This window comes from Tenrec ecaudatus, chromosome 11, assembly GCF_050624435.1.
Source record: "Tenrec ecaudatus isolate mTenEca1 chromosome 11, mTenEca1.hap1, whole genome shotgun sequence".
NCBI classification, from domain to species: Eukaryota; Metazoa; Chordata; class Mammalia; order Afrosoricida; family Tenrecidae; genus Tenrec; species Tenrec ecaudatus.
The window spans coordinates 89,612,691-89,638,700 of NC_134540.1; the positions used below are offsets into that span (position 1 = coordinate 89,612,691).

The 26,010-nt window shown below is 43.0% G+C and overlaps 1 protein-coding gene and 1 pseudogene across 1 annotated transcript; one reads left to right on the forward strand and one right to left on the reverse strand.

Moving 5' to 3' along the window:
- Positions 1-6,689: 6,689 nt before the first annotated feature.
- TEX29 (testis expressed 29) lies at positions 6,690-24,455 on the reverse strand. Its single transcript, XM_075562690.1, has 5 exons — positions 24,452-24,455; positions 23,020-23,130; positions 9,371-9,440; positions 7,858-8,006; positions 6,690-6,819 (listed from the first exon to the last, which is right to left on the reverse strand). The coding sequence occupies exons 1-5, from the start codon at positions 24,453-24,455 to the stop codon at positions 6,776-6,778; spliced, it is 378 nt and encodes a 125-aa protein (XP_075418805.1). The 3' UTR covers positions 6,690-6,775.
- Positions 18,017-18,932, forward strand: LOC142460821 (peroxiredoxin-1 pseudogene; annotated as a pseudogene).
- Positions 24,456-26,010: the final 1,555 nt, after the last annotated feature.

The following is a 26,010-nucleotide window of genomic DNA, read 5'->3' on the forward strand; positions in this document are numbered from 1 at the left end:
ACTCAGAGATAAGGGAACAACAAGAGATCTAAAATTGATGAGGAGGAGGATGTAGAATGCCTGGTGGGGTTTAATCAAGTGCAATGTATCCAAGAAGAATTACTGAGAGCCAAATGGAGAGTGGGCATGATAGTGGGATAGGAGGAAGGTGAAAGGAAATCAAGGAAAGAAATAGGAGACAAAAGCTATTTATAAAGTTATAGCTATAGGCATGTATATATGTAAATATATTAGTTTATAATGAAAGGGATAGAGGCCAATGTACATATATTTATATGTTAAGTATTAAGATAGCAGACTGACTTTGGGCCTCTACTCAAGACCTCCCTTAACATAAGAACACTTTGTTCTGATAACCTGGCATGCTTTGATAGTCCCCATCCTGACACGATCGCTGAAGACAACATGGGTGCATAAGCAAATGTGGTGAAGAGAGCAGATAGTGCCCAGTTATCAAAAGATAGAAAGCACAGTGTAGGCACAGTTATAAATACTTCCTAGACATAACCAAACACCTGTGGGACTGGATCGCTGGGTTAGGTGGTTTAGGGCAATCTTATTGGCCAATTGGCATAGCATAATTTATAAAAAGTGCTATTCTATAACTTAATTTGATGAGTAGCATTTAGGGTCCTGAAAGCTTGTGAGCAGCCTTCTAAACTACAACTACTGGCCTCTATGCATCTGTAACAAGTGAGGAAAAAGAAACTGAAGCGACTGAAATTTTTATAATTCAGGTGATACGTAATTAGAATGGGAACAATGATGGGTTGAGGCCATCAAATGGGGAACTCAGCAAAGGCACAGGGAGCTCTTTCAGCAGCCTCATGTCTAAGACTGGATTGTTGGCAGGACTATAGATATGGAGACTAGGACGTGTAGGATATGCCAAGAACTACACCCATTCAAAGCAATGCAGTTTGCTACCATTTTTGTGTGTGGCACCGCCATCTTTGAGCAACATGTTTTAATGTGATGTAGTTACCCTTGTTTTCACCCAACCCCAATTCACAACAAAGTTTTCTTCACAATCACCTTGCAGATGCAACTTTTCCATCATTGTAAAGTAGTGCTTTCCTTGCACTAACCCGAACTCACTGCCATTAGTGACCCTCGACCAAGGGTCCCTGAGACTGTAAACCTTCATAGGGGCCCATTGTCTCCTCTTCCACTTGCAGAGGGCTGGTAGTCTTAAACAGTCACCTTTGTGGTTCATAGTCTAATGCTTATCCTTGGACTCAAGTAACGCTAAATAAAAACTGTATATATCTGTTCTGATTGACCTACTAATTCTCAAAGACAATTAGAAATGGATCTCATTCATCACCCAGTGTCTGCCTGCTGTCTACTTACATAATGGCATCACCTACCATTGAAACCAGAAGAATTAGATGGTGCCCAGCTACAATAATCAACCAGGGGCACAATAGATGACCTTGGATAGAATGAGAGGAAAATGTGGAACAAAACTCAATTTCCAAAAAATATATATAGGATCAGGTTTACTGGACCAGTCTTAATGGAAGTAACCCCTGAGACTCTCACTGTGGGAAACTCTTTAAATCCCTAGTTTTTACCTCAGCCCAAAACTCATAAAATAAATAATAATGCCTGTGAGAAGTGTGGTTCTCTAATTGCCAAAATTAGACCCAAAGATTATATGGTAATGGGGGCATAGAGAAGCTAGATTGATAGGACTAGATAAACACAAAGAGAAATAATGAAAAGGCTGACATAGTGTGAACAGTGTAACCAATGTCACAGGATAAAATGCATAGAAATTCTTAAATGATAGATTATTGTGAGGGTGTGAGTTGTTTTTCCAAAGGTTATATTGGCATTTAATTCAAATATCATACAATTCAGTAGTTCAATCGCAACAAGAAGAGTTGTACAGTCATCACCACAATCCGCCTTAGAACATTTCCTTCATTCTTGTGCTCATTGTTATTGGCTCACCATTTCCCCAAACCTGCCGTGCCATCCCCCACAGGAACTACGAATCCATTTACTCGCTCCATAAATTTACCTAGCCTAGATTTCATGTACAGAAAAACATTTTTAAAAGAAACAAACACTAACAACTGTTGGGGAAAACAGAGAAGCAGTTCTTCAAAAAACACAATGATACTTTTACCATATGACTCAGCAATTCTGCTCCTACAGACACTTGCTTACCATCAAAGAAAGAATGGATACACAAAATGTGGAACACACATACGATGGAATATTGTTCAGCTGCTAGAAGTCTTCATATATACAACACAGATGGAGCTTAAAGACATTATACCGAATGGAATAAATCAATAATAATCAAATAGCTATTGTATGACCTCACTTATAGAAAAAGAAGGTATAAACATAGGAATGCCAAAGTTTATTAGTGATTACTAGGGGCAGAGAGGAGGGAGAGGGGGTGTGGCTTATGGAGCACTGCGTCCCAATTCATGGGTAGAAAATGGCATTAAGGGTTGGATTGCTGAGCTGAGTCATGTAATTGCTGTCAATAAGTTGTACACCTGTCACAAATTAATTCAGTGTGTAAGATACATTTATAAGCAATGTCCAAAAAAAGAGTAGTTCAGATGCTGCCATCCACAACCCACCCCCCCCACCCCCACCCCCGAGAGGATTCACTCCCCTGTTTGAAAAATCAGGGTCATAGCTTCATGGCACTTGCCAGTTAATTGGATTACTATTATGTTTAATGCTTTTATTCTACCTCTTAGTTCATTGTATGGTACTAGAGGTCTTAAACATTTCCAAGGGGCCATCCAAGATACAATTGGTCTCTATTCACCTGTGGGAAACAGAAAGATTTCTCCCAAGTCGTCTCTCCCCAGTATGTGTGTTAGACTTAGGACACTGCTTGCAGTTAATGGTAAATGATTGTCAAGTTACCTCCCTGAAGGCAGTCAGTTGCCAGACTACTGTCTGGTCCCACCACAGGTAGGGCCCACTCCCTGCTGTTAAGGACAATGGACTACTTCTCCCTAAAGTCTTGCGACCATTAGCTTGGTTCCTGGAGGTGAGGTTTACACCCTACTGATATGGTTTCTATGGAGACCCAGAGAACAGGTCAAACCAGCTCAGTGACATCCAAAGTTAGGCTGCCATCTTGAATCTAGGATTCGCCCTTCTTATCACGTGTCCCCTCAATCCCTCCTCTTCCTATTGCATGTATATCCCGATTGTCCCCCTCTCATTGCTGTATTACCTATAGTGAAACCCCTTGCTGTGACGTTATGTTTTTACCTGTAATTAGGGGGCTTGCATGCCCCCCAAAGGTATATAAACCTGGGTTAACAATAAAGAGCTCTTTGGGGCTCCCCTCTCGGCCTCTCATCAGTTCCCCCACTCCTCTCCCCTGTCCTTGCTCCCCTGTTCCCTTTCCCCTTGTCTTCCTTCCCCTCTCCATTTTTCCACGTGGACCACCAAGTGAGGCTGAGGTGAGCATTGCTACCATGAAATGTGTCTGACTCCGTTATTTCAATCTCTCTTCTATCTCTCATTCTCTCTATGACTTTACTATAATCTTGACTTATTGCTGTACGATTATACCTTCCAGACCTGTGATGGTGTGTTAGGGCAGGTACCCTGACAATTCACCTAGGACAACTGAGGAAGAAGGAGAATCAGGAAAAGAGAAGGGAATGAGATGTGTGCCTCCAGGAACAATTGCATAAATCCAGGAGAACATTTTGATCAACAATTGTATAGGAGAATCCGTATCAAAAAGATGAAAATACAGAACACAATTTCAAATTCTCATGGAACCCAGGTTTTCTGAAGCCTGGAAGGCTAGATGTACCTCTGAAACTACTGCACAAAGATTATCTTTAAATCTTTTAAAGCATTGTCTGAAAACCAAGCATTAACTTAGTTTAAGTCGTAATGAATATTTGCCTTGACTACTGGGTAATTTCAGATCTGTCCATATGCATGTCTTAGACCAACAGGTATAGTTCTGACTTGGTGAATGAGCATTTATAAAAGTTTTGCCCTATTGCCAATCATGTAAATTGTATTTTGTTGTCTTTTTCTAAGGAGATGAGTTATTTTTTTATTTTTAACAGTTTTATTGTCATAGACTGCACATGTCATACAATTTAATCAATCAATCCTATTAAGAGTAGTTCACTCTTCACCACAATCAATTTCAGAACAATTTCTTACCTTACTCATTGTTGTTAGATCCCCATTTCCCCCAACTTCCCCTGCCATGCCCCTAGATAATTATTAATCCAGCCACTGTCTCTATAGATTTACCTCTCCTGGATTTCATATATAGAAAATCATACACAACACAAACAAGAAGAAAAACCTGATTAGCCAAACCTCAATTGAAAAGATATCAGAAAATAATAAAAAAGTGAAAGAAAAAAAACTTTTAAATCAGTCAAAATGGAGAGCAAATGATAAGGTATTACATATTTCAATCTAACTTAAGTTTTAAATCTGTACAACCATCCAAGGATTTTAGTGTAAGAAACTGTCTTATCCATGTATACTTCCCTTTTCTCAACAGTATTTTAAATTCTATATCACTTCTATATGATTGGCTAAATAATACTATCAATAGAAATACTCTATGCCTCAGGGGGATGACTTATGGTATAATTCCCTCAATAAAATGAAAAAGATGGCTCTAAAGTGGACCAGGGCCATAAACAAACCATAAATATGTGAATGGATTTTGGACTCGTGATTGTAGCTCTAACGTCCAAACAATTAGTTCTTATGTCACGGCCCAACTTGATAGTTGTCCTCATGAAGAGATCACCGAAGCTATCAGTACTACAGCAAATTGTGGGGAAGAAATCGGAGGGTGCTATCAAACAATAGCAGCTGGGGTCTTAAAGTCTTGTCCTAACCAAGCAGCCATATAATTGGGGTATCAGCTAAGTTCACCTGGAAGAATCACACCATCCTGTGTTGTAAATAATAAAATCCAATACCAGAGGAGCGAATTGTATTTAAGCTAATCCTGAACACCTGGTGTGCAGAAGGCTATGGATGGCAGGGAAAGCCAGATGTACAAGGTCCCCACATGAATTAAGTCTGTGGTAAATTCCTTCTCACCATTGATCAGGGATGTGAATACCTTGCTATCTGATGAGTGTGCTGGAAAGTAGATTCTTGCAGATGTAATTCGACTAAAATTTAACCTTTATCATATGTTCTGCCTTTTGACCCATTTTAAATTTGTCCCAGCTTTTATTATTTCCTGCTTTCTTTTTTATTGAGGTTTTTGTTTGCTATTGCTACTGTTATTGTTTTCGGGTTTGTTGTTTGTTTCTGGGATGTTTTTCTTTAGATGAAATTCAGGATATGCAACTGGAATAATAGTTCCTTAAGGTCCTGGCAGGAGAGAATTGGAGGAAAATAGGGACCCACAAAATTAGTACAAAAGTGAAGATCATGTTCGAAAATTGACTGTGGTGATGCCTGTACAATGATCTTACATTCGAACCACTGAATTGCATGATATAGGAATTAGAGGTTGATAAAACTTATGTTTTAAAGCTTTTGGGGGAAACAGATATCTCTGTACCGAATCATATTGATAACAGCAATTGGAACGATCAGACAGGGACCCCAGGGTGCAGTGAGACTATTTTATTGGAGGCAGAGCCACTCAAAAAAGTAAGACTGGTTGTACAAGTTGAAGAATGTAATCAGTCACGAATTGTATAAGTTAATGAGTAAATTGTGTGTGTTCTGCTGCAGGTATGCTCAAGGATAACAAAATCAAATGAATTTTAAAATATTAATAATAAAATTTTAAATGTTAAAGCCTGTGACTTATAAATATAAGAATTACTGTTATACTGGAGAATGCAAGTTCTTCAAATAAATCTAAGGTAAAACACACGAGACTCTAAAATTAAGATACTTTCCTGAGCTGGCAAATGTGTATGTATATAATTAGCATTTGCTAGTCACTGACACCAAAATTCACTTTACTGCAAACTGGAGGATTTCAGCAAGCGATTGTTGAAGATTCTGCCCTTCTTGGGTCTTGATGATTCTTCAGCAATCATTACGGTACATATTAGGTGCCGAGTCATTTCCAATTCATAGCAACCCCAATGATCTATCAGCATAAGCTAAAAAACCCTTTTAAACAAATACCTAAATTGTACACCTTGAAAATGTTGACTTGGCAAAGAATGTTGTGTGTAAACTTACAATAATAAAATATACACGTGCATATGTATGTGTGCGTATTATCTACACACCCTCATGTATACGTATGTTGTATGTGGTTGTGTGCCATTGAGGCAGCCCCAACTCAGAGAGAGTCTGTGTTCAGCAGAAGGAAACGCGCCCTGTCCTTGGTGATATTCTCTAGGAGAGCTCCAAGTATCCACCCTAGAGATCCCATTGGTGTGTGGGATATCTTCCGGAGTTGGGCACAGCTCCCAACCACAAGCACTTGATTACTGAGCACTTGAAATAGGCCTAGCTTTAAGTTGAGATGTAGTGGAAGTGTAAAGGGCACATCCGATTTCAAAATTTTATACCAAAGCCAAGTTTAAAATCTCACGAGTCAATTTTATATTATGGGGTGAATGAACAAGACTCTAGATATGTTGCATTAAAAAGACACTAAAGCAGTTGAAACACATGACATCAAATAAGGCAATGGAAAGCAAGAAGTAACTTTTAAAATAGCTTTTTTTTTCCTCATTAGGTGGCCCCATCACACATTTCACAAGCTGTGCAGTTTCATTTGGGTAATTCTGTCAGGCTTCGCTCCTTCTAATCCATTTCATCCCTCTGATTCTTCAGCTTGTGATATTGTTAATACTTCCGCTGTATTAAAAACATTGTAGTGGAACAGTCATCAATCCAATGAAGTGTCATCACGTTCTTTGAACATCTACATGACCTACACATGGCTCTTATGTACAGGCCACTAAGCTAAGGTCACAGTACCTTATCCTAACCCTACGTCTCTCGTAGCAGAGATGAGAAAGAAGCTCTTTCGACGAGCCCTCGGAGGTTATTGCTCCATCACACAGAAAGGCGAGCGGCAAACACCGTGCCCGATGGGCAAGTGCCACTTACACGGGCACTGATTGTGATAGGGTCACAGCATTCCAGTTCTGATGAAAAGGTCGGTCCCATTTCTCTCTGCCCCAAGCTTGGGTACCTGTCTCTGAGCTTCTAGTTTTTCCTTATCGGTTGCTCCCTCCAGGAAAACATTAAGTAAATGTGACTAATTTATCAGGAAACACCCCTATGATCTTCATACAAACACGGTGGAAGGTTTCTCTAACTTCGCAAGTGGCTAATAGATAAACACAGAGGAAGCTAGACAGGCCTCCTAAAAGTGTCAGTAAGTATTTTGACTACCGAGCTTGGTGAAAAACAGAGAAGTGCTTAACATGTCTTCACGCCTCTTTAACCACCACCACTACCACCACCAGAGTGGCCAGAGGGCCCCTCACCCTCCACCCCACCCCAGGAGGAAGTTACATTCAAAGCACAAATGGTGGGATTCCACCCACTGGACTCCCTCTGCAGGTTTGCTTGCTCTTCACTCCAGCCCACTGAGCCTCAACACACACACACACGCACACGCGCGCGCGCGCGCATTTCCCACTAACAGTGGTGGTGAGGCGACTAGCAAGGAGGAAGGTAATCTGTATGTAAGATAATGTGCTTCTGAAGCAGGAAACACATTGAGAGCAGAGTCCAAATATTTGGATACAAAACTGGAAAAAAATGTATAAACTTCTGTGGAAGTGCCAAGGCAATGATGGAATGTTCTTCACATAGGAAATGCTGCAAGGAAATAAAGCGATGCTCTCTGCTCTAAACCCGAAGAGAATGAAGAGGTGGGCTTACTTTCTCCCGAGGTTGAAGTTTTCTGTCCCGTCAGCACAGATGACTCCTGAGACGTTTTGCCACTGGCTGGGAACTTATCGCCTTTATCACTGACCGATGAATGTGTGTTCTTAGAGACTTCTTTTTCTCGCCTGCTCTCTTGAACAACTCTGATGGGAAGAGAGTTTTTATCACAATCAGAGACACGAAAAACGGAACAATTCCACGATGCCCCGCTTACGATGCACATTTCGTACTTGTGCATGTCTATTTCTTTTTATTTAATCATTTTATCGGGGGCTCCTACAATTCTTATCACAATCCATACATCCATCCATCGTGTCAAGAACATATGTACATTTGTTGCCATCGTCATTTTTTTAAAGATAGATGTTTTGCCTCCAATTTTCCCAGTTTTGTTTTTGATATATGCTCCAAATAGATGTTTCATACGTGACACCAAATTCCCTGGGGCAGAAAATGGGGTGGCAAAGCTGTATGCCATGCTGAAAGTTACAGTTAGACCCGTCAAAATACCCGACCAGCATCTCTTCCATTAGGAGTGTGGCTTTTCTGGACTGTCAGACAAAGTGACAGAGGCTGCTGTTCGCAGTTCGTGAGTGGTGTGTCACAAGCAGAGGCTTTGTGGGTACAAACAGCCTGGTCCTGAAATGAGGAGATCAAAAACCCAGTTCTGATCCATGGAGGGAACTAGGGCTGGAAGACAGGGCCAAGTGTCCTGGTCTTTCTGGGTCTCCAGTTTATCTTCATTAAAATGACAGGAGAGAAATTCACCTCTGAGATGCCTCCGAACTATATAGCGCCTTTGACCAATATGACTTCAAAGGACATAACCAACCATGTGAGTCCTGGACACGAAACAGCCATCATGGGCTTAGGACACACCTGGCCTGAGTTGAAGTCCCAGTCCTACTCCATAAGAACTGAGACTTTGGCACATTGCTAGGCTTCCTTGGTACTGACATTAAGCGTCTGAACAAGGGGACACTAACAGCACCTTTGGTTTGGCATTGGTCATGCTAACTGCAAGGTAGATGGTTCAAACTCACCAACTGATGGTTCAAACTCACCAAATGGAGACAGATGAGGCTCTCTGCTCCTATAAAGATGTACAATCTCAGAAATCCTCAAGAGGATCACTAGGAGTGGGAATCAGCTCCCTGGTAGTGGGAACGACACCTCTGCCAGGAGGTGCTTGTCAGGCTGAGCTGATGAGATGACCCCGTGGGCATGTGAGGTGTTCATTAAAGGCTGCTTATGTTATCACTGCTACTAACAATAGCTCAGGAGAAAATAAGGTCAGGTGCTTCCAATACAGACAGCTCACCTCGTCACATAGGCAAAAGTGTATGATTCCTGGTTTTCCCTCAGCATCAAACCCGAAGGAGCAGGTACAGTCGAAGATGAGGGTGAAGAAAGGGTCTGTGGGCTGTACTTAAATGGCTTGGATTTCTTTTCTTCTCCCACCCTGTAAGTTCCGGCCTTAAACTTGAAATAATCAAAAGTGACTGACCTGTAAATTATAGTGATAACAAAGGCCCCGGAGATGATCACGATCAAGGCAGAGAATACTTGCACATAAACTGAAAAGCAATTTCATTTGCCCATCAGATGGGTACCAAATGCATCATCGATTTAAAACATCATCATCAACTGCAACATCCCAGTTCCCCTCTAATGCTGTCATTTATCCCTCCTTGCTGCCCAGTCAGCCCAGGCTTGACCCTTCTGACCCCATCCTCTCTGGAACCTCTCTGTGGAGGTTGCCACACTCACCCCAGACCGAAGAAAGCACTCGGGAGCTCATGAAAGGCAGCTGAGCAGGGTGGAGAGTGGCCGCCCAGAGGACAACTGGCCACACCTGCCCAATAAGGAGCCAGGTGGGACAGATGGTGCTCCTTTCTCTGCTCTCCAGAGAACAGGGGCACTTTCTCTCCTTGGTTCCTGTTATCTTGTCTTCACACCCCACCCCCAGCTCCCTGGAAACCGTACCTCCACACTCAGCTCAATGTCTAAAGATAAGAAACACACCTAATGGATAATCCACAAATTCCACTGCTGGTAACCAAGTTTCCTCTGCTCATGTGGTTTTTCCATAATCACTAAATGGCTCAAGTCCCCTCTTAAACCCTTCCGCGATAAAAACATGAGAGTATTTCAAGCAGGGAGACCTCTAGGCCGAACCTTCTGTGTGTCCAATCATCCATTCATGGAGTCGTGTCAACCTCTCTCCTTCCTCACCGAGCGAGTTGGAAGGAAAGAGTGAGCATGCCTCCTCAGTTCCTTCTTCCCCCTTCCTCGGGGGGGGGGGGGGGGGGAGGGGGTACTGCCTCCCTGCAGGTGCTGTCTATCCAGGGAAGTCCCATTGGGCCAGGGCGCTTTAGTGGGTATTGTTGTTAGTGCCATTGAACCAACGCCAACCAACCCGCAGTGCCCCTATGCACGATCGAAGGAAGCACTGCACGGCCCGGGGCCATCCTCACGATTTTAGAGAGGGGGCTGACTCGGGAAACTGGTATGTGGATCTCCATTTGTCCAGGTGATTCAGGACTGGGGCAGATACTTTGGGGAAGATACTTAAGTCAAGGAGCGCTCGGGGACAGTGGTGGCCCTCTGGCACTAGGTTGCTAACCAAACTGTTGGTGGCTCACGCCCACCAAAGCCACTGCACTGCCATTGGTTTGTTTTGGTGCGGGGGGGGGGGGGGGGTTGGGTTTTGTTTTTGTGCGTAGTTGAGTAACACTATTCTTCAACAGGTTGCCATTTGAAAAAATTAAAACTCAAACGCAAGCACAGTTCTGATTCTAGTGGCTGGCCTATGTATGCACAATGATGCTCATTGCTTTGATGACTGTTATCCTCTTCGCGAATTGCTGTCTCGCTCGTTCAGACGCTTACCTGCAAATCCTTAACTAAAGCAAACTAATGCCCTTCGAGCTCTTCATCTCCCTCTCCCTCTAAATCAGTGATTCTCCATCTTGCTAATACCACAACCCTTTAATACAGTTCCTCGTGTGGTGGTGACCCCAAACCATAACATTATTTTCGGCAGTCATTTTGCTACTGTTATGAATCCAGCAACCCTTGTGAAAGGGTCGTTCGACACCCAGGTTGAGAACCGCTGCAGTCTAAACCATTTCCAAATGCCATTGACCGGTGGTAATAATACCAGGTGTAATTTCTTGGGAAGGTAAGTGATGGTTGTAGAGAAAGCTGCCTCCAATGCGTGTGAGGGGGTTCTAATGGGACTTGACTTTCTTAGACAATAGGATCGTATTCCACCTCATAGCAACCCCAGGAGCCTATGAGTCAGAATTTACCCAAGGAAATGGGTTCGAATTACTGTTGCGGGGTCAGGGATACGGGAGGGGGGGGAGTGGGGGGGTTGCTTAGAATCCTATTACATGGGGGCTGAAGGCAGACCAATAATGGAGGTTGAAACTCAAACCTTTGATTTTTCTTTTCTTGTACTGAGGTTATTCCTGTTACTATGGTTACCCCCTGTTGACCAGGGAGGCTCAGTACCTAAGAGCTCAGTGAGGAGATGCTGTGGAGAAGGCGGAGGAAGAAGACTTGGAGGTGTGGTGTTCTAAGACAACAGGCTAGCACACTGTAACATAGAATGGAGTGGGGACTCTCGAAGGTTCTGCTGTAGTGAATTGACTTATTTCTAATGACCTGACTTCAGCAGCACCTCTCCAATGAGCATCTGCTCACCCCACCAAGTCAGGGGAAAGAAAACAAACAGACTTTAACATTTTTACCTGCAAATCTCTAATGACAACTAGCCTTCAAGATGACTTCCAATGATTCTCATCTTCTGGTCTTGATGCCCTGCTATGGATTCCCCACACAAAGTAGGGTTGACCACTGTAATCAACACGGTACTAGGTGAGGTCACAAAAGACACTCATCTTCTCCCCTAGTCTCCCTTGGATCAAGACTACTTGGTCTGGGGGAAACCTGAAAACATTGTCATCCGGACACTCAAGCAGCCTGAGTGGCAAGGGAAAGCTGCTCCCTGGTGACAGTACGTAGCTGTTAGTTGCCATCCATATAAGAAAGCCACCTTGAAAGTGATCCTCCAGCTCCAGCCGGGCCTTCAGATGAAGGCAACCTCAACTAACATCCTGACTACCATCTCATGAGACAGCAAATCAAAACCACCAAGGTTCTACTTTAACAACTAAGGGCTAGAGTAAGTTGTTCACAGCTCTAAATACCCAGTTCAAGGATGTAGCAAAGGGCTTGGGCACAGAGAAAGTACCTTTAAGATAATTTGAATGAATATAATAAGTTAAGATAAAAGTAACTAATTGGGTTAAAAAGTGGCTAAGAGGCCTTAAGAAAGAAACCCTCCAATTCTTGAATTTCTTAGGAGCCCTGATGACACAGTAATCGAAGCACTCTGCCATTAACCAAAAGTCCAGTGGTTCAAACCCTCCTGCTGCTCCGTTGGAGGAAGCTGGGATGTGCACTTCCGTAAAGAAGTGCACATGGCAGCCTTGGCGACCCTCTGGGACTGCACTTCTCAGCCCTGTGGATTCACTTTCCTCCGACTTGACTTGGTGGCAATGGGTTTGAGTGAATTTAGTGTGATGGTATGTCTTAATTCATGAAATAAACTCAGAATTTATATATCATCAAGTTCTGTTGAAGAAATACCCATTTAGCCAATAAGTATTACTCAATTGTCAGTAGATCTTTTACTGATTGTTGTTGCTGTTTTTGTTGTCAATAGCAAGCACCTAAAAGAGAGAAGCTGGGTCTCTATTATTCTCCCTGTACAGTGTCTTGCCTGCAACACTATTTATTACCAATTATCTGCAAGGTTTATCATAAACCATCTATTGTGAATGATCATTCAGAAATAGTAGCAATTGAAGAAAATGTTATTTTCTTCAAGGCATACCTTAGTAAATTCTCCCCAAAGATAGTTAAACAAAGTTTTGAAATCATCTCAGCAAGCCCCATAAAGAAGCTGAAGTCAAACACTTAGAAGAAATGACATGTTAAATAATGTACCCTAAATCAAGGCTGAAGAATGAAGGCAAGTCATTCTCTTTGAATTCCCACTTCTTTCTCAAAGATCTAATGCTAATTCCCCAAGTTCATGTTCTTAATAATACAGATTATGCCATAACACAATGTGCACTTCAAACCAGCCAATTTAAGAAGTTGGTGAAAGGTTTTCATAACATGGAATTATGCGCACAAAGAACTCATAATACCCTGTCACCGAATACTACAACTTACAGAGCACAAAGGTACATTTGCTGTCTTGAACGAGAAAGATGTCAAAGAAATGGAAAATCATTTGAGAGCACAGTGAGAAACCAAGTCTAGGGCTCACTGCCCAGACTCTTCCCACAGATGGCCCGACCCTTCAAGCGTGAACAAAGTCAGAAGTTAAGAAAAAGCCTAGGCCCACACAATCCGCTTATGAAAACTAGAAGAATGGAAGGAGGATTCCTATTTGACTCCAGGAGAGAATGACATGCCCACTTGCAACGCTGTGAGCCCTCTTCAAGTACAAGCCGCTCTTGAAAGCATGTGGTCTCTTCTTGAGTTCCTTAAGGACACTAATAAGTAAGAGGCTGCGGAGCACGATGCTCATTTGCCAAATGAGTGAGAAGGATCAAGTCCAAAAGGCCATATTTGACATTACGTAGCAATGCAACAAAGCCAATGCTTGTGTAAATGCCTGATGAAAAGATACTCGGGATGGAATACAACGCTTGAAGTGGTTGAGTTCCCCCACTCAACTTGGACCTTCGTGTACTATCCACTCCACCAGTCTACTTTATTGGGCCTCCATTTCATTTGCAATGTTAGGCAGTTGGAGCCATTGCGAAACACTATGGCCCACCCTGGATACCACGTCAAATTTTACATTTAAACTCACATACCTGTTGGATTTTGAGGTTTCCTGCTATAATGGGTCCCAAAAGCAAACTTCATCAAAGAGTTCAGTTGTATATGTGTGTAAGATACTGGATATCTCTTATTAAAAATAAGAACAAAAGAAAATCCACAATGGAAAGGAAATGAACTGGATTGTAAATACCTGCTGCCCTCAAATATTGAGGTTTGTGCATGAAATGGCAATACCATAAAATGCTAAGCAGATGACAGGGCAAAAGCATCTCATTGTGGTCCAATCATTACCCAGTGCCCTAAGCTCAGCTTCAGGAGCTTGTCACATACTGGAGAGAATGAGTTTTTGGGGTGCAGGAAGATGATGTGGCACTCTTCATTGAAAGGACAAGAACTCAAAAGCACTTCCCAAATAAGGGTCTGGCTGAAGGTCAGGGGTTTTAGGATAAGACAGGTGGAGAATATGGAGCTCCTTGAGGGAAAAAAAACACCATGCCTTGTTATATTTCCCACTACTCAGGTGGGCACAACTGGCCGAGATGGTTAGTAAGTCCCAGCCGTCACTTCAGGGTGGCATCAGTGAAATGATGTGAAGAATGTCGTACCTTTTGCCTCCCAAAACACGATGAAAGCAAGAAAAAGATAGAATCAATTGTTCAGAAAGCCTGAGGTTCACCGAAAGCTTGCAGCAACCTAGGAATCAATTATCCAAGGTAAACAGCTGACCCTGTCATAATACCATGTCACTGAGCTACAACTCACACAAGATGATGGCCCATTTGCCATCATGAAGGAGAAAGATGTCAATGAAATGAAAACTAATTTGATAGTCTAATGCAAACTTCAAGCCCTCAACTCCAAGTAGCCTTGAACACCAGCAATCTGGCGAGTCCTAGAGAGAGCAGCACAGGACTGGGACTCCTCTGAAACCGAAGTGTCAGGATCGGACTGACTAGTTCTGCGGGGGAAGACCCGCTTGTCTTTATGCCAAGTGATTTGGAGCTCACTCAATGCAAACAGATTTTTCCATTTATGCTGTTTATCATTGAAAAAATCAGAAGCAATTGTTATGTTGCATTGACCTAAGGTGGTAAATAATAGTTGAGCCAGACAATAAAAATCCAAGACAAACTCACTGCCATCGAGTCCCTGCCATCTCACAGTGACCCTCGAGGGCAGGACAGAACTGCCCCTGGGGGGAGGGGGTTGAGACTCTTTACGGGATTAGAAAGCCCGTTTCTCTCCGGAGGTGCACCTGCTGACTGTGAACTCGTGACTTTTCGGATTGCAGCAAAACACATAGTCTCTATGCCACCAGTGCTCCTGAGTCAGACAACAGACAAACCAAAAAGCCTTCATGGAAAATCTGGGGACTGATAGGCCTATAGGAGGGTTTTAAATACCCCCTATTCCTTGAAATATTCCCCTAACATGTTCCTAGAAATCTAGAAAACCATCTGCATGCATAGGACTGCGGACATACCCAGAGCTGATTTAAGCTTTCACCTTTGCCTAATCTTCAGGCTCTGTATAAGCAGGAAGTCAAGAGTAAGGTGGTAGCTTACACTGCCTGACTGAATGTTGAAGTGGTACTCCAAATAAGCGCAGAGTCCTTTGGCAGGCTGAGACCCAAGCAGACTAGTTCCAAACATCTAAGGAAAGAATCTTTCCAGTCATTAGCTAACCACTAAGTTAACTGTGCTGAATTTTCACAAAACAAGGAATTGAAGCTTTATTGAATTAAATTCTGAAAGTCACAAAACTGAATAAAAACGGCAACAAATAGCAATAACAAGCTCTGAATAGAGGAAGGAATCTGAATTCTAGAGTTTCCACATTGCATTATTTTAAATATCTCATTTTTAACAACAACAACAACTGAGAGTTAAAACAAAAAACAGATGGTCCATATATTGGTGGGGGTGGGAAGTCAACAAAAACTACACCTGATTGGGAGAGAGGAGTATAGAAGATCAAAGGCATAAATCTGACCTGAACTGTTAAAACTTTGTCAGTAGATTTCCCCCTATGATGTGGTCCGGACCTGGTCTGGTTTCCAAATTTTTCTGTATTTTTGGTTTGTATTGTTTTCTTCAGTTTTTGTTCATATTAGAGTGTATCTCAGAGATGTTATGTCAATCAAGGTCTCCCTCTTGAAGATGTGTTATATGCTTTTCCGGTTGGGGCATATGAAACCTGGGCTCAATGAACCTAGAGGGACAGCAAGTAGAATAAGGGGCTCGGGGAAAGGGAGGTACAGCGGTGGAAGTGGGGTAAAGGGGAGATGATGTCAAGGAGTCCTTCTAGAAAGGGAATCTTTGGAAAGTGATCGTAGGAACAATTGTACATTCTAGTTGAAGTGGTTGAAATTTGGAATGATATGATATTTGTATTAAATCTCAGCTGATAATTAAAAAATAAATAAAAACTGCCTCTGAGAAAAGCTCTGATGTTGAACTCAGTAGACAACAACTTTAAATCAGCGATTTTCAATTTGTTCAAAGGAAATCATGTCTAAAGAACAAAGAAAGAAAGAAAAATGATGTTTCATCAAGTATATAATATTGATTAAAGAGACGCAATTGTTAATAGATTTTTTTCTGTTGAAATTACAATAACTGAAATGGAAAAATCAGAATACTATCACTAGATTAGCAATATGCCTCAAGGACATGATAATGACGCCTGCAATGTGGACCAGGAACGCCAATAAGCCATAGATATAAATGGATGGTGAGCTTACACTTAATCGCAGTCTTAATCTGAGAACAAGAAGGGTGGCGCTACTTGATACTTGCCCTCATGAAGAGATGACAGAGGATCTGAATGCATTACAATATGTACAGAAGAAATCAGATGGGGCCAGGTTATCAAAAATAATGGCATCTTAGAGAAAAAATGGCTATTGGCAATCAAAATGATAAACCTAACTTCAACAGTTGAAACTTTGTCTGTTGTTTTCCCTCCCAAAAAATGTTGGGCCTTATCTGATTTTCAACATGTTGTGTTTGTTTTAATTTTTCTTTATATTAGGGTTTATCTTTGATGTATTTTGTCATTAGGGATAGCCCTCTTGAATTTTTGTTATAAGTTGCTCAGTATATGAAACCCAGATGGATGAGCCTCCAGGGATAAAGCCAAGTAGAATAGGGGCTCCTAGGATATGCAGTACTGGAGAGGTGAAGGGGAGATCAAGGAGTTCAGGAAGAAAGAGAATGTTTGGAAGCTGATTGTGGTAGCAACTGGACAATACAACTTGATGTGGTTGAACTTTGGAATGATATCAGTATTATCTCCCAATAAAAAGGTTTTGAGGGAAAAAAAATGAAACAAGCAGCCATCTAAGTAAGGTGTCAGCCCAGTCCACACAGAGGAAATACACCAACCTGAGTTATCCAAGGATCATAAATAATAAAATCCAAGAGTAGAGAAGGGAATGGTATTAGAGCTTAAAGTCTGAGCACCCAATTTGCAGAAGGCTATGGATGACAGTGAAAGCCCAAAATCCACTTACAGAGTTCCCACATGCAAGAATCCCCTCTGGCCATTGACCAGGGATATCAATAGCCTTGTAATTAGACAGAGTGGAAAGTAGAATGCAGATGTAATTAGGTTAAAATATAACACTGAATCATTTGTTCTCCCTTCTTCCATTTCTAATTTGTTCTAGTTTTCATCATTTTCTCCTTTCTTTTTTATTTAGGTTTTCTGATTTTTGTTTTGTTATTGTTATTAGATTTGGGGTGGTATTTTTTGCTTTCTTGTTTGCATATATGTATATTTTTCTTTATATGAAATCCAGGAGAGATAGATCTATTTTAATTATTAACGGTGTTAATAATTTTTCAGGATTATGGCAGGGGAGGTTGGGAGGCAGGATTGGGAGCTAATGAGGAGTACAAGAACAAAGAAAATATTCTTAAATTGTTTGGGTGATGATTATAAAACTTTTTAATATGCTTAACCCATTCAATTGTATAATGTGTGAACTATGTGTCAACACAACTTTTGAAATGTTAAAAAGAAAAAGTAACAAGAGGGGCTCAATAGCAAATGTCAGCAGGTAGAAGAAAGAGTCAGCAGATATGAAGATAAGTCCATTAACTTTAGCTAAACTTGTGAGCCAAAAGGAAAATTGGATCAAGAGAAAATAAACAGAACCTCAGATATCTTTGGGACATCAAGAGCACCAACATAGAAATAATGGGAGTCCCATAAAGAAAGGAGACAAGACGCTCTCCCCGGCTGGTGACGACGGGTGCTCGCTCCTGTAGGTGCCCCTGCTGTTAACAAGATGTCTTCAGGAACTGCCAAAATTGGGCACCCTGCCCCCAACTTCAAAGCTACAGCTGTTATGCCTGATGGTCAGTTCAAAGATATCAGCCTGACTGACTATAAAGGAAAATACATCGTGTTCTTTTTTTACCCTCTTGACTTCACCTTTGTGTGCCCTACGGAGATCATTGCTTTCAGTGACAGGGCAGAAGAATTTAAGAAACTCAACTGCCAAGTGATTGGTGCTTCTGTGGATTCTCACTTCTGCCATCTGGCTTGGATCAACACACCCAAGAAAGAAGGAGGCTTAGGGCCTATGAACATTCCTTTGGTATCAGATGCCAAGCGTACCATTGCTCAGGACTATGGGGTCTTAAAGGTGGATGAAGGCATCTCATTTAGGGGCCTCTTCATCATTGATGATAAAGGAATTCTTAGGCAGATCACTGTAAATGACCTCCCTGTGGGCCGCTCTGTGGATGAGACTCTAAGACTGGTTCAGGCCTTCCAGTTCACGGATAAACATGGAGAAGTGTGTCCTGCTGGTTGGAAGCCTGGCAGCAATACTATCAAGCCTGATGTCCAGAAGAGCAGAGAGTATTTCGCCAAGCAGAAGTGAGCACTGGACCATTTCAGTGCTAGGCAGCCATGAGTAGCCTTGAGAAAAACAAACCTCTTTTGTATTCTTCGTGTTTCAAACATAAGGCCTTAGACTCTACTGAGAGCATGGTATTTGATAATAGGATAGGCATTTTTTTGTAGGGGCTGGGGAGGGGCAGTCTTTCTACACCCCAGTGAAAATGACCCTGAGTTGTTTTGGGCAGGGCCTGATATGTATCATGTACTAGTAGTGGGGCATAAGCCCATTGATCTTTTGTAGTTGTATTAAACTTGAACTCAGAAAAAAAAAAGAAAAAAAGAAAGGAGACAAAAGGTCACAGAGTATTTGAAGAAATAATGAGGGAAACTTCCAAAATTTGATTTTTAAATAGTTAGACATCCCAGAAACTCATCAGAATCCAAGTAAGATGAATTCAAAGAGACCCACACAGAGATTCAGCATAATCAGACTCTCAGAAGACACAGAGAAAGTCTTGAAAATCTATCACATGTAAAGGTTTTTCAGTAGGTTAACAGAAGCCTTCTTATGAGAAACCATGGAGTCTAGAAATTGCTAGGATGAAATACTCAAAATGTTTAAAGAATTTTACTTACAGCTATAGTCTTCAAAAACTAAAGAGAAAGTAAGACATACTCAGATATGCAAAATCTAAGCAAATTCCTTGTTAGCAAACATACGCAGTGACAGAAAATAATTGAGAGTCTAGAAATAATCATATATATTTATGTGCAGTTAATTCTGGAAAAGGTTGCTGTGTTAGTCTGGGTACATTGAAGAAACAAATCCACAGAAACTCCTATGTATAAGAGAGTTTTATATAAAGAGTAAGTGCACATCAAGAAAACATCTCAACCCAGTGCTGCCCAAGCTCACCTGTCCAATGTATGTCTGACACCAATCCACAAAGTCCTCCTCCATCTCACAAAAGACATGCAATGATGCCGACTGCAGGAGGAAAGCCGAATCAATGAACATGTAAGCATCTCAGCGCTGGTGCGGCTGCTCCAGTATCCAGGGCTGCATTGGGGTAGGTCCATGCTCCTTCTCCTCGGGGATGCCTTGCAGGAAGTGAGCCTTGCCAGCTGAAGCAGGGAAATGCTTAGGCAGCTGCACCCTGGTCCGACCATCCCAAAGCAAGAGACCTGAGAACTAGAAAGGCGAGGCTCAACGAGCCATTTATCCCTCTGCCCTTCAATTAACCCCACATGCATTTATGGGCCAGGTTGGCACACCAAATTAACTACCTCAGATACCAAGACAATTCAATGGGGGGAACAGTACAGCCTGGGGACAAGGAAGTGTTGGGACAAGTGGATGTCCACATACAAAAGAAAGCAGTTCATCAGCTTCCTAGAACAATATGCAAAGATTAACTCAAATTAAAGGGCTAAATATAAGAGAGAAAACTAGGAAAATTTTAGAAGAAAACACAGTCAATTGATGTGCCTTTATTAGTTTGTTAGGGATGACACCAAAAAACACAAGCAGCCAAATTAAAAATAGATAAACTGGAAATTATGAAAATTAAATGCTTTCATACTTCAAATGACTTCATCAAGAAAAAGAAAAGCTAACCCACAGAGTGGGAGAAAGAAGCACAAATCATCGTATTTGATAAAGGTCTAGTTGACAAAATGTATAAAGAGCACTCATAATTCCACAATAATAAGATAGTCAATTTAAAGATGGATAAAGGAATTGAATAGACATTTTTCAAGAGAAGAGCTACAAATGACCAGGAAGCATCATATGGAAGGATGTGTAGCATCATTACTCAGAGGAATATAAACCAAATGAGATGAAGCTCCATATTCACAAAGATTACGATAGTAAAAAGCAAACAGCCATAAGTGTTGGCAGGATGTGTGGAAGGGGCATCGTCGAACGTGGGAACAATCAGGGAAAGGTTACAGCAATGAAAACTCTGACTTCAGAAGGGTACAGACCTAGATGGAGCCTATGTCAGGAAACAGTAACTTCGTATTTGGGAAATTTTGTTTCGATGATTTGGTAGCAATATGTTTAAAATTATTGCTGTACTAAAAATCACTCCTTATTGCCCTTTCAAATGGTGTTTTTGTGGTACTGTAATTTTCGCAATTAAAAATTATTTGGGAGAAAAAAAACAGGAATTCACGTCCGATCCCTTCCACCTGCAAGTGCAGGGAACGATGTAGGATTATCTGAATGCTGCAGCTGTGGGGCCTCCCAGAGGTTGGGCGTAAAGGAGTGAGGAAGGCTTTGCCCCAAGTCTTCTACATCCAGATCTGAATAGAAAGTTTCCATCATAAAATCCTCCCGTCACTTAATTGTGTCAGTTGGGACCTCAGATGTGCCCTTTTGGGAGAAGCCAAACATCTTTTGACCTACTCGGTGCCAAATCTCCAAATAGCAGGATGGACTCCCCACTCGGGCCAGCCAGGCCATTCTAAGGCATTCTCCCTTCCAGCCACTGTCCCAGCGTGTACCCGCGTCTTCCCAGAGGAGCTGGCTTCTAGTTTTGAGGCTGAGGGATCAGCAGTCATCCCTCACTCACATTTCTGTTACATAAGTCAGACTCGGTACAAGAAGACAGGGATTGGAAGCCGTGGGCTCTAGCTGTCCTGGAGGAATTCGGTCAAGCTTGAAGGTAGAGAAGGGGGAGGGAGGACAGCCCCCCAACCAGCGCCATCCACTCAACCCCAACAGGGTTTCCAGCACTGTCTCATCTTTCCTCTCAGGGGGCGCTGGGTGGGCTCAAGCAGCTGGCATTTATGGTTAGCTGCTGAACACTTAACCGCTGTGCCACCAGGGCCGGGGTCATCCTGCCACGTCACAGACAGCAAGTGTCCTGTGACTGAGAGTGGCACAGATAGAAAAGATGGGTGGCCTGAAGCAAGGAGAGTCGAGTGGCTTTTCCCAAACCATCAGTGCCGTAATTCTGTACCAGCTACATCTGCCCTGCGGGGGGAGGACTTCCCACCTGAGCGGAGTTGTACAGACATGACTTGCACGCCTTTCATTCCACTGCACATGGCGCTTCCCAGTCAGTTCTCGGATCTCATTTGCCTTCTCTTTTCAAGGGACACTAAACAGGGCAAGGAAGAGTATGAACTTTCAAGTGGAACGCTGTGACTATTTGGAAATACTAATTTGTAAAATGGCTGAGGCCCAGAAGGCCAAGCTCCAGCATGTCAGATCGTATCCAGACAATAGAATTAAAACATCCCATGCCGACGACAGCATGCGTTGTGCATCTCCCGCTGCACCCGCTCCCTTTCGCTGCACTCGGGGCAGGGGGAAATGCTGTGGTTCTTGTGAGGATGTGTCTGCTTTACGAAGCCTTCGAGGCCTGATGGGGGAAGCGGTCGAGGGTGAATGGTGAGGGGTGAATGGCTCTCCCCAACTTGCCGGTGGTCTGCCCCTTCCATGAGTGCCTACTTGTTCAGACCCTTCCACCAGGAAGCATTTCACACTTGAGGGATTTCAAAAAGAAAACCTTACTACCATGGAGGCCTCGCAGACTTCCAGCAAGACTCCTGGACAAGACAGAACTGCCCCCTTGGGTTTCTGAGGCTGTAACTCTTTTTTATTATTAAATACTTTTATTGGGAGATCGTACATCTCATCACATTCCATACATCCATCCAGTGTGTCCAGCACATTTGCACATATGCCGCCATCATCGTTTTCAAAGCCTTCTCTTCCCACTTGAGCCCCTGATATCCACTCCCCGTGTCTTCCCAAGGCTTTAACTCTTGACGGCAGTAGAAACCCCGTCTTTTCTCCTTTGGAGCACCTGGTGGTTTTGAATGGCCAGTCTTGCAGTTAGCAGTCTAACTCTTAACCACACCATCAGTCGTGGGTCTATGTTTTATGTAGCCCCCAGAGAATGCCCTGTAGGAGGTTGTCTTCGATTGGTCCTGACCTGAATAACTCTAACTCACCTGTGATGAGACACTTGCGTGGCTAGCATGAACCAGGCTACCCCCAATCTGTCTGTATAGCTCTGTTTCCTCAAGCCCCGCCTCCTCCAACCCCCAAGAATGGCCAGATGCTTCCACGAAAGGGGGACCTTCACATCGTCTTCAACACCCAATCTATCCTACTTGCGAATGAACGTTCTCAGACGATGTAAGCCACAGGGCTGAGCCTGTGTGAGTCGGATGGGCCTCAATGGCTGTGGGTAAGGCTTTGGTTTCCACAAACCCTGTAGGTTAAACTTTCCTCAAGGTCTCCAGGCTCCCACTAATGCACTGAACAGAAGCATGTTGGCATACCACCAAAAAAAAAAATAAGTCAAAAGAGGAGTCTCTCCGACCGACACAGACTCCAAGGAAAGCCGCCTGCGTCCCCGGAGCGGCTCTGGAGTTCACGCTAAGCTGGGAGGCAGGATCCTGAATACTCACTGGGAACTGCCTTTTCGTAGCAGACGTCTTTATAAAAGCAACACCCGAGTTCCTTGCATCGGTCTCTGGAGACGTTGTAGTCACATATGTCATACAGAGGAATATCACACACTGCAGAAAAACAAACCACAAAAACATAGATGCACATCACATTGTCATTCTCAAACTCATGGCCACCCCAGGTTTAATGTCGGTGGGTCGGGGGATGAGGGGGTGGGTGGGGGTGGGGGGCGGAATTTGCCGGCCTGTGTTGTGGTTTTCGTTACTTTGTAAATTATGCGTCATGCAAATCTCTCTTGGAAGCTAAGGTCTGGAATGAATTAAATTTCTGAGCAAAATAATGTCAAGTTAATTACACGGAATAAAACATGGTCCTCTCAAGATTAAGAAGATAATACATCTTGGTGGAGCGGTACGCCAGGCACGGCGCTCTCCAAAGAAAATGAAAAACAAAGCTCTAATACAATGAGTCTTGGGATGTTGAGTTTGTAACATATAATTAATTCACACTTAAGCATACAGCAAGCTGAAATTATCAACGTGGACTGGGGATTGTTTTGGAATGGAAAAGTTGAGTCAAAAGGACAGAAAGCTGGCTGCCAGTTTTGACTCAGATACCAGAAAATAATAAGAAATGAAAGGATAATGGAAGTGCAATATGCTATAAGAGAAAATGGTGGGTGGGGGTGGGTGGGGGGAACAGAAAATGCCGAGCAAGTCACCATGTTTTCAGTGTATTTCCACAGCCTAATACATTTTCAGTCAGCCATGTGGCTATTTCACTCCCTTCATGGGGAAGAAGTGAACGGAATCATTGGACTAGAGTATATTTCTATGGCATACATAAAAGAAATCCTGTACGACCTGAAAGTAAAAACGATTTGCCATCGAGTCTGACTCAGGGTGACCCTGTGTGGTGCAGAGCAAGACAATGTGCCGCTCATGACCGTCACCTCTGCAGAAGCAGATCGCATTGGGCCTCTTTCTCAGCACCACTCAGTGGGCCCAGAGCTGTCACCCTCCAGTTCCTCGTCAAGCACAAACCATTTGTGCAACTCGGGGACTTCGGAAGAGTTCAAGGGGAGGGCGAGCAGTGCAGAAAGAAGACAACTGCCTTCTCACCAAAGGAAACCCAACCGTGCTGGTGTCTGGATGGCCAAGCCCTCCCTCACCAGCCCACCCTGCAAATGGCCCCAAGGGAGAAGGTGAGGCAAGGAAACCACCCACCTTCCCAAACCACGAACAAGACAAAACCAAACTCACTGACATAAGTCAGTCCTAACTCAGAGTGATCCTGTAGGACAGGATAGCACTGGCCCTGGGGATTCCCAAGTCTGTCACTCTTTACAGGAGAAGAGAGTCTCAGCCTTCTCCTGAGAAGCAGCTGGTGGTTTCAAACTGCTGACCTGGAGATTAGCTGCCCAACTCATACCCATTACGCCACGAGAGCTCCTATTCATTTTCCTTGCATTGCACTTGGTATTCCAAACTCAGTTATCTCCAGGGAACCTCGCTGTTTCTCATTGCCTTTCCTCTCTTTCCCAAGATATTCCAACTCCACGTGTGTTACTGTCCCTCCAGTCAGAAGTGTGGAGCCGTCTGTTAACAACATTCCTTTAACAGTACTGGAAATCTGGAGCAGGGTGGGATACTAATGTTCAGGGGCCAGAGTCTCGCAGGAGAGAAAAGCAAACTCACAACTCTCCGTGAGGAGCTTCAAAAATTCTGTAGAAAAATTCCATTCTCTTTTAATTCCATTTTCCTGTGTATATTTGGAAGGTCCTTTGTACATGGACGTGGACTTGTACTTTATTAGGTGCCATTGAGTCACTTCCAATGTAGAGCAAGCCTGTGCACAATGGCAGGAAGCACCGCCTGGGCCTGGGCCATCTCCCAACAGTTCCATTGGAGCCCGTTACTGCAGCCGCTGTGTCAATCCATCTCATTCGGGGTCTTCCTCTCATTTCTTGCCTCTCTACTATAGATGTATGTAGTATGTACATGTGTGTCAGAGAGACAGGGGGAGTCAAAAAGTATTGCTACTGGGATTCCAGTAACATACATTCCAAACAACTGTCTCTGAAGGGGAAACCACACGCTGGAGAGTTGTGTAGTGACTGGAACCCTTCCAAAATGCTAATGGGACTGTAAAATGGTAGAGCACTGTGGGAAATGAAACTGTGCTTCTTCAAACAACTGGGAATAGAAGTACCCTATGACTCAGTGTGTCAGTCTGGGTCCTTTAGAGAAACAAATCCACAGAAATTATAAGAGAGAGTTTTATATGTAGGTTAAGTGCGCATCAAGAAAACATCCCAATCCAGTGCTGCCCAAGCCCACAAGTACAACATTAACCCATATGTCTGACACCAATCCACAAGTCCTCCTCCATCTCACAAAACACACGCAATGATGCCGACTGCAGGAGGAAAGCCGAGTCTGTGAACGTGTAAGCATCTCAGCACTGACAAGGGTCTCCACACGGCTTCTCCAGCACCCAGGTCTGCATCAGGGTAGGTTCATGTGGCTTCTCCTCAGGGATGTCTTGCAGGAAGTGAGCCTTGCCACCTGAAGCAGGGAACTGCCTAAGGCAGCTGCACCCTGGTCCAATCATCAGAAAGCAAGAGACCCAAGAACTAGAAAGGCGACTCTCACTGAACCATTTATATCTCTCCACCCTTCAATTAACCCCACATGGGTTTACCAGCCAGGTAGGCACAATAAACTACCTCACTAGCAATTCCCCTATTCCGCACATGCCCTAAAGATGTAAGAGCCAATAATAACATGAGCAGATAGATGCACACCCATGTGCGTCACAGCACTATTCACAATCGCAAAAATATGGAAGCAACTCTTGGTATGAAGATATCTACACAAAATGGAATACTATAAAACATTAAAGAATTGCAGTGAGTCTGTAAGACACCTCGTGACATGGATGAACCCAAAGGATGTGTTAGTCTGGGTAGACTAGAGAAACAAATTCAT